At 36.2% G+C, this 12,885-nt stretch overlaps 1 protein-coding gene across 50 annotated transcripts in view; it reads left to right on the top strand.

Moving 5' to 3' along the window:
- LOC129746062 (modifier of mdg4-like) overlaps positions 1–12,885 on the top strand; it is a 96,902-nt gene that overhangs the window by 40,892 nt on the left and 43,125 nt on the right. The window contains exons 5-6 of one of the 50 annotated variants that reach the window (XM_055739600.1): positions 10,918–11,023; positions 11,096–11,371. The exons of 41 other annotated variants lie outside the window; for them this stretch is intronic. In XM_055739600.1, coding sequence (XP_055595575.1) covers positions 10,918–11,023; positions 11,096–11,357 — 368 coding nt within the window. In that variant the 3' untranslated portion in view covers positions 11,358–11,371. Of the gene's footprint in view, positions 1–6,791; positions 7,340–7,433; positions 7,689–7,769; positions 7,874–8,004; positions 8,304–8,941; positions 9,436–9,590; positions 9,938–10,048; positions 10,354–10,917; positions 11,024–11,095; positions 11,372–11,450; positions 11,774–12,515; positions 12,883–12,885 lie in introns of those variants that run through there. 8 more of the 50 variants (XM_055739655.1, XM_055739618.1, XM_055739722.1 and 5 more) reach the window with 8 other exon arrangements.

Below are 12,885 nucleotides of genomic sequence, written 5' to 3'. Positions count from 1 at the left end.
GATCACTGATTGAAGAAACTGATCTTTGATTTCTAAAATTATACATGAACAGTTTATGTTGAACTTTTCAAATTCATGGGTTCTGAATTCAGTGTTCAGAGTTTTGAAGAAGTACAGTTAAGTTCGAGCTTCAACCGGTTTAAACTTCAAAATTGTGAATTACATTTTTCTACGCTATGAAATTAAGGGGGGGGGGGATAGGGTCTAACGGGTAAAAAAACACCATTTTCACGATTTTTTTCTAGAGCTATCGTTCGAACAAATGTATTCAAATTTTTTGCATTATACAAAGCATTGTTAAAAGAACATTTAGTAATTTTTTCGTAGAAAAATATTGAAAAACAAGCCGGTGACGGAGCACTTTCGAGGATGCCTTTAAGAAAACAGGACTTGCGGTGGAAACTGTATCTCAGCACAGAATCATCTGAAGTCAAAAAATCAGAGCAAAATATTTTTAATAGATGTTTTTCTGGACCCCAACGTTTTTATTTAACTTAAAAAATTTTTTATGAAATTTTTGTGGCTGTTTGAAGTAAAAACTACGATTTTTCACGAAAAAATCCGCCATTTTTTATCTGTAAAATCTCTCCAAAGTAGAAAAAAAAGAGGATCGTTGGGGTTTGGTATTTTATATATAAAAAAATATGTTTTCAAATGACGATGGACTTTAAAAATGTGCTTTCGAGAAAAACGCGTTTGAACATTGATTTTTCATCATGAATTTAAAAACCATTTTTCCTTATTTTTTAAATATTCATTTAGAAATTGAAATTCCTTGGCTAAAAGAAAATAAAGTGGGTGAATCTGACGAATTCAAACAAATGTTTCATTAGAATGAGTCGAGTCGATTGGGGTCATTTTTGTTTTGTTTTGGTTTCAAACTCATGGCAGAATTTTCAAGATGAACTTTTAGGTTTGTATGGGTAAATAGGATGTTTTATTTTGAAAATTCAACCTAATTTTTGTTTTTGGTTTTCTGTGGAACCAAGCCAACCCACGGTTTTTATGCCAATTTATAAATTCTTAAAAGGTAAATTTCTGCTTAACCAACTTTGTCGAAGACTGTAGCTTCGTTTCTTATTATGCAAAAAGGTTATCAGTTATTAAAAAGCGGTATGTTTTTTGCGGTTTGGCATGGCATTGCAAAACAATCAATTCAAATAAAATTGGCACAGAACTCATAAGTAAGCTTGGATCTACAGAAGAACAAAAATCGGTTGATTTTTCAGAGCAAAATATTCAATTTATTCAAAATTAAAAATACTGCAAAGAATCAATGTATATTCAAGACTGTTCAACTTGTTGCTCACATTTTCGTAGTGAGAATTCTAAATTTAAATCGTGATTTCCAAGTTCTGTAATGAGAACTTTGGAATTATGATTCATAAACAATGTTTCTAAAAAAACTTTTTGAACAAGGAATTAAAAATTTTAAAAATCTTTTTCGAATTGTAAAGAAAATAGTTTTTGTTTTGAGGATTGTTTTTTTATTATCTGACAATTTGCGCCGGGAGTCTTAAGATCTTCTCCGAAATTGAAAATTTGGTTCATTTTTACGACTAAGAAAGACATGTATTTTTTCAGATTTCTAACATTTATATTTTTTGAGTTAGCCTCGGTTAGACTCTTGTAAATAAATGAAATTATGAAATGGCACATCAAAATGCATTGAAATTTAATAAATGACCTTCAACATGAAAAATTGTAAATAAGCTTTAAATGGCGTCTAAAAGTACCGTCTGCATCACCGAATATTTTACCGAAAAAATACCATTGCATAGCTCAATTTATGATGCAACTTTCATCTGAAGACACCAAAGTGGGCCAACAACTCCTTGAAGAGTTATGAAAGAAATAATGACATTAAATCTCTTTTTTTGCATCGAAAACAAACAATGAACAACTGCACTAACATATGGAGGTAGCACTTCTAACCAAGGTTGCCGAAAAAAATTCTGTGTTTTTGAGAAAAAAACTTCTGACTTTCTGTGATTTTATCCAAAAATTCTGGTATGGTTATCTGTGATGCAGTTTCCCTTAATTTCATTGAAAATTTATGACAATTTGGGTCTTTTTAACCTTTTATATGGGAAAAATCAATTAACATTGACAATTTTATCATATTTCTCTAATTCAAGATAAGAAAAAAATATTGATTTTGTATGGCCAAAAAATTTTTTTTAAAAATCCATCAAAATTCGAAAATTCTGTGAAATCTGTGAAATATTCCAAAATTCTGTGTTCTATGACACAGATTCTGTGATGAAAATTTGCTCAAAATTCTGTGAAATTACAGCTGTGATTTCGGCAACCTTGCTTCTAACAACATGGAAACAAAAGAACTTCAAAGTAGGTAAAAACACTTTTTTGTAAATCCATTCAAAATTCGAAAATTCTGTGAAATCTGTGAATATTCCAAAATTCTGTGTTCTATGACACAGATTCTGTGATGAAAATTTGCACAAAATTCTGTGAAATTACAGATTTTTCTGTGATTTCGGCAACCTTGCTTCTAACAACATGGAAACAAAAGAACTTCAAAGCAGATAAAAACACTATTTTTCGTGCTTTGTTGAGTGTTTACAGAAAAATTGACTGATTATGATCTAAATTACTCTGGTAGGTAACAACTTTTAGTGTTTGCAATATTTCTAGTGGATTTTCATCACTGCATCTAGATAGGATTTGTGATCTTTCAAAAATTGCCATCTATGTATTAGTCATAGGGTATTTTCGTTTTAAGTTTAAATAATTAAACAATGCCTTGAAACAAGTGTTCAGAAGTACTATAATTTTACAAAACTTTTACTATAATTTTGAAAAATATTATGCAACTATGATCAATCTGTGAGATCGATTTTATAACAAAAATTTATTACACTTGAAATTACATCTATTACTGAATGTGAAACATCTGAAATCAACATTTTAACTGAATTTACTGTGACGGACGAGTGAGTTTTAAGATTGAATGCCCTTCAGAATAATTTTAAATTAACAGAGATATGAATTTTGTGAACTGTTTTTACACACTTGGTATCTGTGACTTATCAAAAAATGATACATTTCATTCATTTGAATACTTTTGGTTTAAAAAAATTGTCATAATGAGGACTGATTTTTTTATATTCATTTGTGACTGATTAATTAAAAACATTACTTATTATTTTATTATTTTTTCTTTTTATTTAACACATCATGTCAAAAATTCTGTATATGATTTCAAATCATCCACCAAAAGTGTGTTTTAAATGCATAGAAGTGTTGCCAACTCCAGCTTTTTTACACCCTTAAGGATTCTGTGTAAGTTGTTTTTCAATATTTCCGATCATCAAAGCCGGGAAAACCTTAAATTTATGATCGGGAAAACCGGGAATTTCAAAATGAAAAAGTTGTGGCCACCCTGTGTAGTGTTGTAGCTGAATGTTGTCTGAGAATCATATTTAAGTGACATTACGAGGTTTCTGAGACTACAAATTTTGTACAAATCGGTTGAGAACAATAGAGAGATAATGTGGTTTTAATCGAGGAGTCTCAAATTGACACTATCGGTTTGATAAGGGAGCTTTTTGCCAGGGCTTTCAGGGTGCGTCCATAAAAAAGTAATGATGCAAAATTAAAGATTCCATGAATTCGTTAAGGGTCCCAGAAGATTTTTTTTTTAATTGGATGCGCCTGACTAAAAAACTTTCAATAGTGTCATATTGACACTCAAGAGTAGATTAGGGTTAAGATCGATGCAGTTTCGATTTTCTGATGTATTATTTAGGATTGAGATTTTAGGTTTAAAATCTAGATAAAGATTTTCTATTCTGATTTTTTCCAAACCTAGCATCAGAATGCAAATTTCGGGGAGCAGTGCAAGGAATATTTAAATAAGGTAGTGCCGAGAGCCATATTGGATTTTTTTTTGTGACGTCACAAAAACGATTGTATTGAAAATTTATGTGAGAATGGTAGGAATTTCAAAGAAAAACACGTTTTAGTACGAAATCGAATAGTACGAAAATTTTACCATGTTATGAAGTTTTTTGGTCCTTCGAAGATTGCATTATGTTTTTTTCTTAATTTATTAATGAATGCAATGTCGCCTTGAAGCTAAAATGTGCAAAAATTAAGAAAATATCAACTTCAAAAAGGTCTAGCTGGTAGATATTGAGTGTTCAACTGATTGTCATGATTTGAATCCTACCGGTTTACCATATACAATTCTTATGTAGAACAAAACAATTAAGGGGGGGGGGTAGGGTCTAACGGGTATAAAAAAACACCATTTTCACGATTTTTTTCTAGAGCTATTGTTCAAACAAATGTATTCAAATTTTTTGCATCATACAAAGCATTGTTAAAAGAACATTTAGTAATTTATTCGTAGAAAAATATTGAAAAATGAGCCGGTGACGGAGCACTTTCGAAGATGCCTTTTAGAAAACAGGATTTGCGGTGGACACTGTATCTCAGCACAGAATCATCTGAAGTCAAAAAATCAGAGCAAAATATTTTTAATGGATGTTTTTCTGGACCCCAACGTTTTTATTTAACTTAAAAAATTTTTTTTGAAATTTTTGTGGCTGTTTGAAATAAAAACTACGATTTTTCACTAAAAAATCCGCCATTTTTAATCTGTAAAATCTCCCCAAAGTAAAAAAAATAAAAAAGAAAAACGTTGGGGTCTGGTAATTTACATGTAGAAAGTATGCTCCAAATTTGAAAAGAATCGGATAAGTAGTTTTCAAATGACGATGTCCACGGACTTTAAAAATGTGCTTTCGAGAAAAACGCGTTTGAAGTTTCTGATCTTGCTTCTTTGCAATATTAGATAGGATGTGATAAAGGCCTATAATTTCTACAGTTTTGCTTCAATTGACTTGAAAATTTGACACAACATTCTTGAAATGTTTTACAATAAGAAAATAAAAAAAATAAAAAAATCGATTTTTGAAAGTGTTAGACCCTACCCCCCCCTTAACATCAATTAATGACTGTTAACTGTGTTTACTAAAATGCCATTAAAAGATTGTGTTTTTGTATAAAAAATTGTGTTTTAATCACTTTATTGTAATGAGGAGTTTTAACTGCACTAACTTGAAGTCTTTCATGGAAGACTTTGAACTAATTTTTAAGTTTTGCAAATTTCAGTGGTGAAAATCCACATTTTTTTCGAACTTCGATCGTCTATTGATTAGAAAAATTATTAAAAAATGCAACTTTTTTTGTACCCATCTTGAAGAGCAAAAATCCTCCTACAATAGCATGTTTTCAATGTGGAAAATTTCCAGCAGATTCTTCGAATTATCATCGAAAAAGAAAAGTTTCCTAGTAGGTAAATTGACAGATTTTTCGTGATTGTGACGTATCAGCCTGTACCAATACTAGAGCAGGGCTGCCTTGGCACTACCTTCTTTAAATATTCCTTGGGAGCGGTGAAGTTTTTCCAGATTTAAATTCACATTTTTCAAAATTAACGAAAATTCATAAAATAGAAATAGAATGTGAATTTCGTAAGTTAGTCTACATTAAATATAAAAAAAAAATTTGTATTGATGGGAATCAATTTTTGCAGAAAGTATTTCATTTTTATTGTAATTTTGTGTTACACTTCGAATTAACGAAATCATGAACAAATTTGTTCCTTCGCATTATTTTTCTTGTACAATACAGATATTTGTAGATTGCATGTTCATTTCTTAATTGATTTTTATAATGTATTTTAATACCTATAATTAAAGACATCACGAAAGATAATTGAAATAATAGTTTTTAAATAAATTTGGTTTTCAACAATTCCAACGATGCCAACGAATCTGCCAGAATTCTGTGATTTGTCCATTATAAGTATTACATATTTTTCTAAAGAAAGAGACGATGACTTGAATCGAAACTTTTGGTCATTTATTGACTCGTAAGGTAGGTTAAAATGCACACGTTCGTTCAACAGAAATTCCTTCTTGGTCACTTAAAAAAGCAGATGGAATCCCACACTACATTGTCAAATTTTGATTTGTAAAAGAAGACTGCCAATAAGGGATCGTTCAACGTCAGTATTCTTCTTAATAGGCGCATATAGACGCATTTTTGCATTATGAAAATTTTCTAGTGTTATTGATATGGTGATGGCTGAAATAAAATAATAAATACTTTGAAATTATCAAGTTATACAACATCAATGATTGAGTGTCGATCGAGAAAACATATATTTCTAGAATATTAGAACTATGTTAAAATCAGAACTTGTACATCCGGTTAAGAAATTTAGGTGAGGAATCTAGTCCCAGGGAAAAATTCTCTTCAAATAAGTTCTAAATACCAACGTTGAGTCCGTTAGAAAAATGATGATCAGGAATGCCTCTTCTTTTGTTAAATAAAACTATCAAAAGTGCAGAAGCCCAAAATTTCAACCAGATGTGTTTTCTAACTGCAATATTAGATTTAGAAAAAAAAAATCCAACATGTCCACGTGAACATTAGGGGAGAGGGTGTAGGGGGTTAGGAATCTTTGCAACCCGGGGATGTGGTTTCACATGACTCTCTTCTTTTATCAGGAAAAAATATAGCAACAAATTTGTGAGTTTAAATACATATCATTAGGTACCTATATTTTATTATAAGTTAGTAGAATGTGTTAATCATGTAATGATACAAGTACCTGCATAAAAAAAATAAAGATTTTTTTTTGAAAAGAACAATTAAACTTGTTTTACTTTTTTTGTTGTTGAGAAAAATATATTGCCTTGATAGAAACAAACGTCCACGAGATCATCGATACTTCAATATTTTGCATCCTTCTTTAGGAACCGATGGAAATCTCGGACAACCGTCCAGCGACGGTCCTTTGCCAGTGAAAAGGCCGAACGCTCATGCAGGATCGATTGCTGTTGAATCGATCAAGTTCATACGCAGTCAGAAAAAGAACGCCCAGCTCGTGTACAGAGGATACCTGTACAACCGGAAGCTAACCCAGCAAAACGGAACGACCACGTGGCGCTGTATCGAAGTATCGAAGCTGCGCTGCAAGGCGATATGCGTTACCAAATTCAATAAACTGATCCGGGCCAAACGGCAGCATTTCCACGAGAATCACGAGAGTAAAATCAAAAACAAGTTGCTCTACGACTACCCGGAAGATTTGGAAGAGTATTTGGACATTTTTTCGAAGGATCCGATTTCGTCGTCGCAAAAGTTTGATGTGATCGATGATGGCAGTAACTATCAGGTTGTGGTACGCGATTCCAATGTCCCCGAAGGATCCGAGGCTGGTCCATCCGCTCCTAATCAATGTTGAAGGGTTGGTTCTTAAACGAATTATAGATGAGTGAATAAAATGCTGTGAAATGGAAAATCTAAATTTGTTTTGTTTTCCTTTGGTTTTTGGCTATTATCGATCGGCTGAGGATATGTTGGGTGATGATTGTTGTCTATGTTGTTTCTTGCAGACCTGTACGTTATCGCGAAGAAAGTGCAGAATGATGGAGAATGTGTGGCGACCGGCGATCGGGTTTACACTTTTTTGACAAGTCGCAAGGGCGGGATCCATCTCGTGCACAATAACTATGTATATCGGTCGAATTTGAGGCGTTCGGGGCGCAACAAGGATATCCTCTACTGGGAATGTGTTCACAACCGGACAGACAAATGTCGTGGACGGGTCAAAAGCATCGGCGATTCGCTCTTTATATCCAATTCAAATGGTATTTAATCTTTTGGACGTAACAGGCTTCAAAAATGCCTACCAATTATTCTTTTTCTTCTGTTCTATTTTTCCTCTCTAGTCGACCATAATCATGATCCTGATTCGGCGAAGGTGACGTCCGCTATGACAGCGGGTCATATGACTTATCGTACATTTTCTTCATTGTGAACTGGAATGCGATAATTGTAAATAAAACATGGAATCAAACAGAATAAAATGATTTTGTCGTACAGTTTATTAGTTGATGTTCAATTATTTGAGCACCCGAATATAGTGATAATTTTAAAAAGTACTTCTATTATGTTTCGTTGTAGAAACCGAAGGTTACGACGATACGTTTCACCCGACTGATGTCCAGTTCATTCGAAGTCGCAAGGGCAAACAGTTGCTGTTGTATAAGGGTTTCTCGTACACGTTGAACCGGCAACGTGGTCCGCTCGGGTACTGGGAATGTGTCCACCGGCGGTCTAAGCTCAAAAGTTGCCCCTCGAGGATAACTACCGACGATCGACAGATCAAACGGGTCCGGGGAGAACACGATCATGAAAACGCAGCGACTGTAGGCGACGAAGAAGGCTTACTTCAAATATATCGTTAAAACCTTGGTGGAATGTGATGTCTTTTTCTTGAAGTGTTTGTGTACATATGGTGCATAGTGCTTTAGTAAAGGGAGGTCGTTTCTTGTGTACCTCATTTCAGATCGCTTAACACCACCCAAAAGACTGATGTTCGTACGAAGTGGTTGGGGCAGAAAGTTACTCGTCTACGATGATTACGTTTTCTTCACCAACAAGCGCGTCAAAGCCACGAATACGACTTACTGGCGTTGTACAGCCTCGAAGAGCTATGTGGGAGACAAATGTCGAGTACGATGCACGACTCGTGATAATAGTATGGTGAAATTTTGCGGCAACCACAATCATCCTGTGGCTAGTTCCAGACTCGATGGGAAGCATTTATTCGAAGACTACAGTATTCATGATCCCTAGCAAAATAAAGAGAGAGAGAGAGAGAGATAGACATTGTTAAAATAAAATGCATCGCAATTATAGTGATTGTCCTTCCTGCTGTGAAATCCAATCGTCATATTAAAAATATTTTAAGTCTGTAAATATTCCCTTCACATATGAATGAAACTTTGTTTTGAGAGTTTAATGATTAACGATACACTTAATTTAGATTTTATAAAATATTCTGTGGTCTAATCGAGTTCAATGGCGATGTTTTCTCTTTTTCTTTCTGTTTTTCAAGATCTTTTTTCACAGGAGCTGAAATTTATCAAAAGTCCCTGGTCGACACCGTGCTTGGTTCTGAACGACTTCCTGTACAATTGCCACAGCACCCGGGGTAATAAAATGTACTGGCGCTGTCACAACTATTCACGTAAAATCAAGGAAGAACGCTGTCGTGCTCGATGTGTAATCATCAACGGTAGATTGAGTGCCCTGACTGGTACGCTACACAATCACCCGCCGCATACCGAAAAAATTGCGAAAATTTCCCGTCGTAATCACCTGGCCGATGACGACGATCTAGCTCTAGACTTTGATAGGACCAACCATCATCGACAACATTCGCCCATCCTGGGAGATCCTACGTCTGAGTTCTGCGATTCCACGTACCTGTCCACTTCACCACTGATGGATACAAGCTCACAGGAGTTCGCTGGACTCATCAAAATCGACGTGCTTCCAAAATTGGGAGAATACAGTCTTTCAGTTGAACTGTAAAAGGCAATATCAAATAATTCGTAATTTTTTACCTCTGAATCGCTCGCAATAAATTTATTGATGTTGTAAAAGCAATCGACAAAAATCTGTGTTTTATTGCTACATCTAGTAGGACAATTGCGCAAGAAAATACTAATCTGACTTACTTAATTGCTTTGGTTCCATTTCAGATGTTTATTTCAATGAGTATCGTACCTTCATTAGAAGTCAACGGGGAGCACCTCTGTTGACCCTCGGAAATTTCATCTACCGTTGCGAACGGGTTCGGAAGACCCGATCCTACTGGCTATGTATACGCTACAAAAGTTCCAAATGCAACGGGCGAGTGATCTGCCAGGGTAATACGATTATCAAAAACACAAGCCATTGCCATGCGAACGACGAACGACGCATCAGCACCTCCATCTTGGAACAAACGGATCTTAATGAGATAGATCTTGATGAGTGGTGCAAGCAAACGATGGTTCATAATAAAGAAGGGCTTCTAGTTAAGCGGAAATAAAGAAAAGAAAAGTGAATTGTAATGAACTACATCTTTCCGTCCGTAATCCCGAGATCTTCGAACAAATGATACATCGAAAAAAATTGAAGCGATATGCTAAATTTCTTTTATTCTCCTTTTTCGTAGTGTACATAACGACGTCTGAGACCACCACCCCTCTGAGCAGTTCATCGAGTGTGTTCTACAGCGATGATCTACGGGATCAATTGTACCCTGAAGCAGTTCAGTACATACGAAGCCGACGAGGTCATCCGTTGCTAATATTCCGGGGCTACAAATTTCGTCGGAATGGTGGATGTAAGGAGAAAGGTTATTGGCGGTGTGCCTCGTTTGCCAAGTGTCCGGGTAGGGCCACTACCGTGGCCGGTATCATTGTCAAGTATCACGTGCATACCCATGATCCTCCGATGCTGTGATTATTGTTTGTTGGTATAGGAACAGAGATGGTCTAATAAAATTTATTACTTTTTTAAAACAAATTTCTTTTTACAACTTGTAACATGTTTGGGATCTAGTCAAAACCCCAAGCAGCGAGTAATTTTATTCTTCAATACAAATTTCATTTCAGAAATTAAACCGTTGGTGGCGGGAAAGCAGGTCTATCTGGAGGCGGATATCCTTAATTCGACGCTATCACAGGAACCCGTAGCCTATGCACGCAGTCAACGTGGTAGACCTTTGTTGCTGTTCTGTGGATATCGTTTCCGCCAAGAAATAACCAAAGGACCGAGCGCCAAAATCTACTGGCGCTGTATGGTCGATCGCTGCCCTGGTAGGCTGATCACGGCCGTTCCCGGAGATCAGATAGTTCGTTATCGGGTGCATAATCACCAACCTGTGCCAGTGAAAACCACATAGTTAAGTTTGATGAACAAATATATGCGAATCAGCAATAGATTGAAAAGTTTTCTTTTTTATCAGCATTATTTATGCGAAATTTCTTTCTGGAAGCATAGGAAACTGATTTTTTTTTAATTTCTTTTTATTTCTCGCAGAGTTTGGAAACGTGGAGTACATCTACAGTCAGCGAGGTCATCCGTTACTTGTCGTGGACAACTACCTTTACCGAAAGAATCGAGGCAACTATTGGCGCTGCATTAGGTGAGATTCTTTTGAAATCATTTGAAAAAAAATATAGATCACATCTTTCCTACCCTCTTGTCGTCTACACAGGTGTACCAAATACAAGTGTCGCAGTCGGCTGATCACTAAACCAGGTCAGCATCCTATTCGTATAGAAAACCACACCCACGGGCCGGAATCACAGAAGATCAATTGGGGCCGAACAGTGCTGGAAAGCGTGAAAGCCCAAAGCATGGTCGAGGAGAATCATGTTATAATACGTATGCGACAGCCGCACTGTAAAGTTGACTCAACGGAACCGGAAGATCACAATGATGAAATAAGTGAAAGGCCATCTGCAATAAAAGATTGATCAAAATGTTAAAAGTTTTTTTTCTTTCCCTTCATAAAAGTAACATTATTTAAGAGGTGTACAACCTAATGAATCGGCATTCATTTTTTACAGGTACGGCCATTCCTTTCTGTCCGCCTCCGCTAGGCGATCGGCTGCCGGTTCCGAAGGTGTGGTACTCGTTTCCCCTGACGTACGTTATGAACCGGAGAGGAACGATGAATTTGCACTTCCGGGGGTACATCTACATCCAGAAAAAACGCTACGACCGTACTATCAACTGGGTTTGCAACAAGAGCAACAACTCCCAGCTGGCCTGCAAAGCCCGGGTGTCCACCGAGGGGAACAGCAAGATTCGGTTCGGTGTTAAGCTACACAATCACGGGGTGCTGGATATGGACGATGTTGATTATAAATACTAATATTTAAGAAAAAACAGTATGTTAACAATTTTTGAAAGAGAAATCTCAATGAAATAAGTATGTACAGTGGATGTTCTTTTAAGAAATTTCCTTTACAGTATCCAGTAGGTGTAGTGGTTGGCAGAGAAACACTTGTATTGGTAAGCTTACTCTTTCTGATAGTTATTATTGCCTCAACGGTTTTTTTTATTTATGTTAATTCAAATTTGTAATCTGAATAATTTCGTTTTTCTGTAGATACTTCAAGTTACGAAAGGTCGATGTTAAATTACGTTTTCGTTCATCCGTTTCAGGTGCGACGAGTTATCCGGTAGCTCCCCTCGGACTACTTGCCGGAGTCTGGTACCAGATACCGCTGGAGTTTATCGAAAATCGGCGCGGTGGTTTCAGCCTGAAGTTTCACGGATTTCTGTTCACTACCGAGCGTCGTTACAACACCACCGTCAATTGGGTGTGCAACAAGAACAGTAATCCAGCCGTACGATGTCCGGCCCGGTGCGTTACCCAGGGCAATCGGATGATCAAGTTTAGCAAACGCCGCCACAACCACGATACGGTGTTGATCAATGAAGGGAAATGTGTTGTTTGGCCAAATAAAGATCTGTGATTTTGAAACTGCATTCTTGCGATTATTTGGAAAGGCACATTTAGGGGACGATACAACTGAAGTACTCAACGAAGTATTTCTTGAATACTTCAGTTGCGATAGACAAACAATGTGTAGCAAAACTAACTATGAAATTCCGTTCTTTTTCAGGTTCTATTGATGGAGGTAGTTGTAGTAAGAAATTCATCTATGGATGCAAGTATGAACTTATTGGCAATCGGAAGGGAGGACTCAACCTGTGCTACCGGGGCTATCTGTACCGACGGAAAGCCGACTTCGCACACACGGTTAATTGGGTTTGTGCGAATCCGCACTACAATCGATTCATCGGGTCTACGGACTCCTCGCCATACGGTGGATATGCGGATACGTGCGCGGCTCGCTGTACCACCAACAAAGAGGGCGGTATCAAACTGAGCAAAAAGGGTCACAATCACCCTCCCATGGTTCAGTATGAAAGCGATGATCCCATGAAGCAATATGAAATAAACCCGGAATATTTGATGGATTAACGAAACTT

The sequence above is a fragment of the Uranotaenia lowii genome, chromosome 1 (genome assembly GCF_029784155.1).
Source record: "Uranotaenia lowii strain MFRU-FL chromosome 1, ASM2978415v1, whole genome shotgun sequence".
In the NCBI taxonomy this organism is placed as follows: Eukaryota; Metazoa; Arthropoda; class Insecta; order Diptera; family Culicidae; genus Uranotaenia; species Uranotaenia lowii.
Note: the sequence above shows the minus strand (reverse complement) of the source record. Positions and strands in the feature narration are given on the sequence as shown.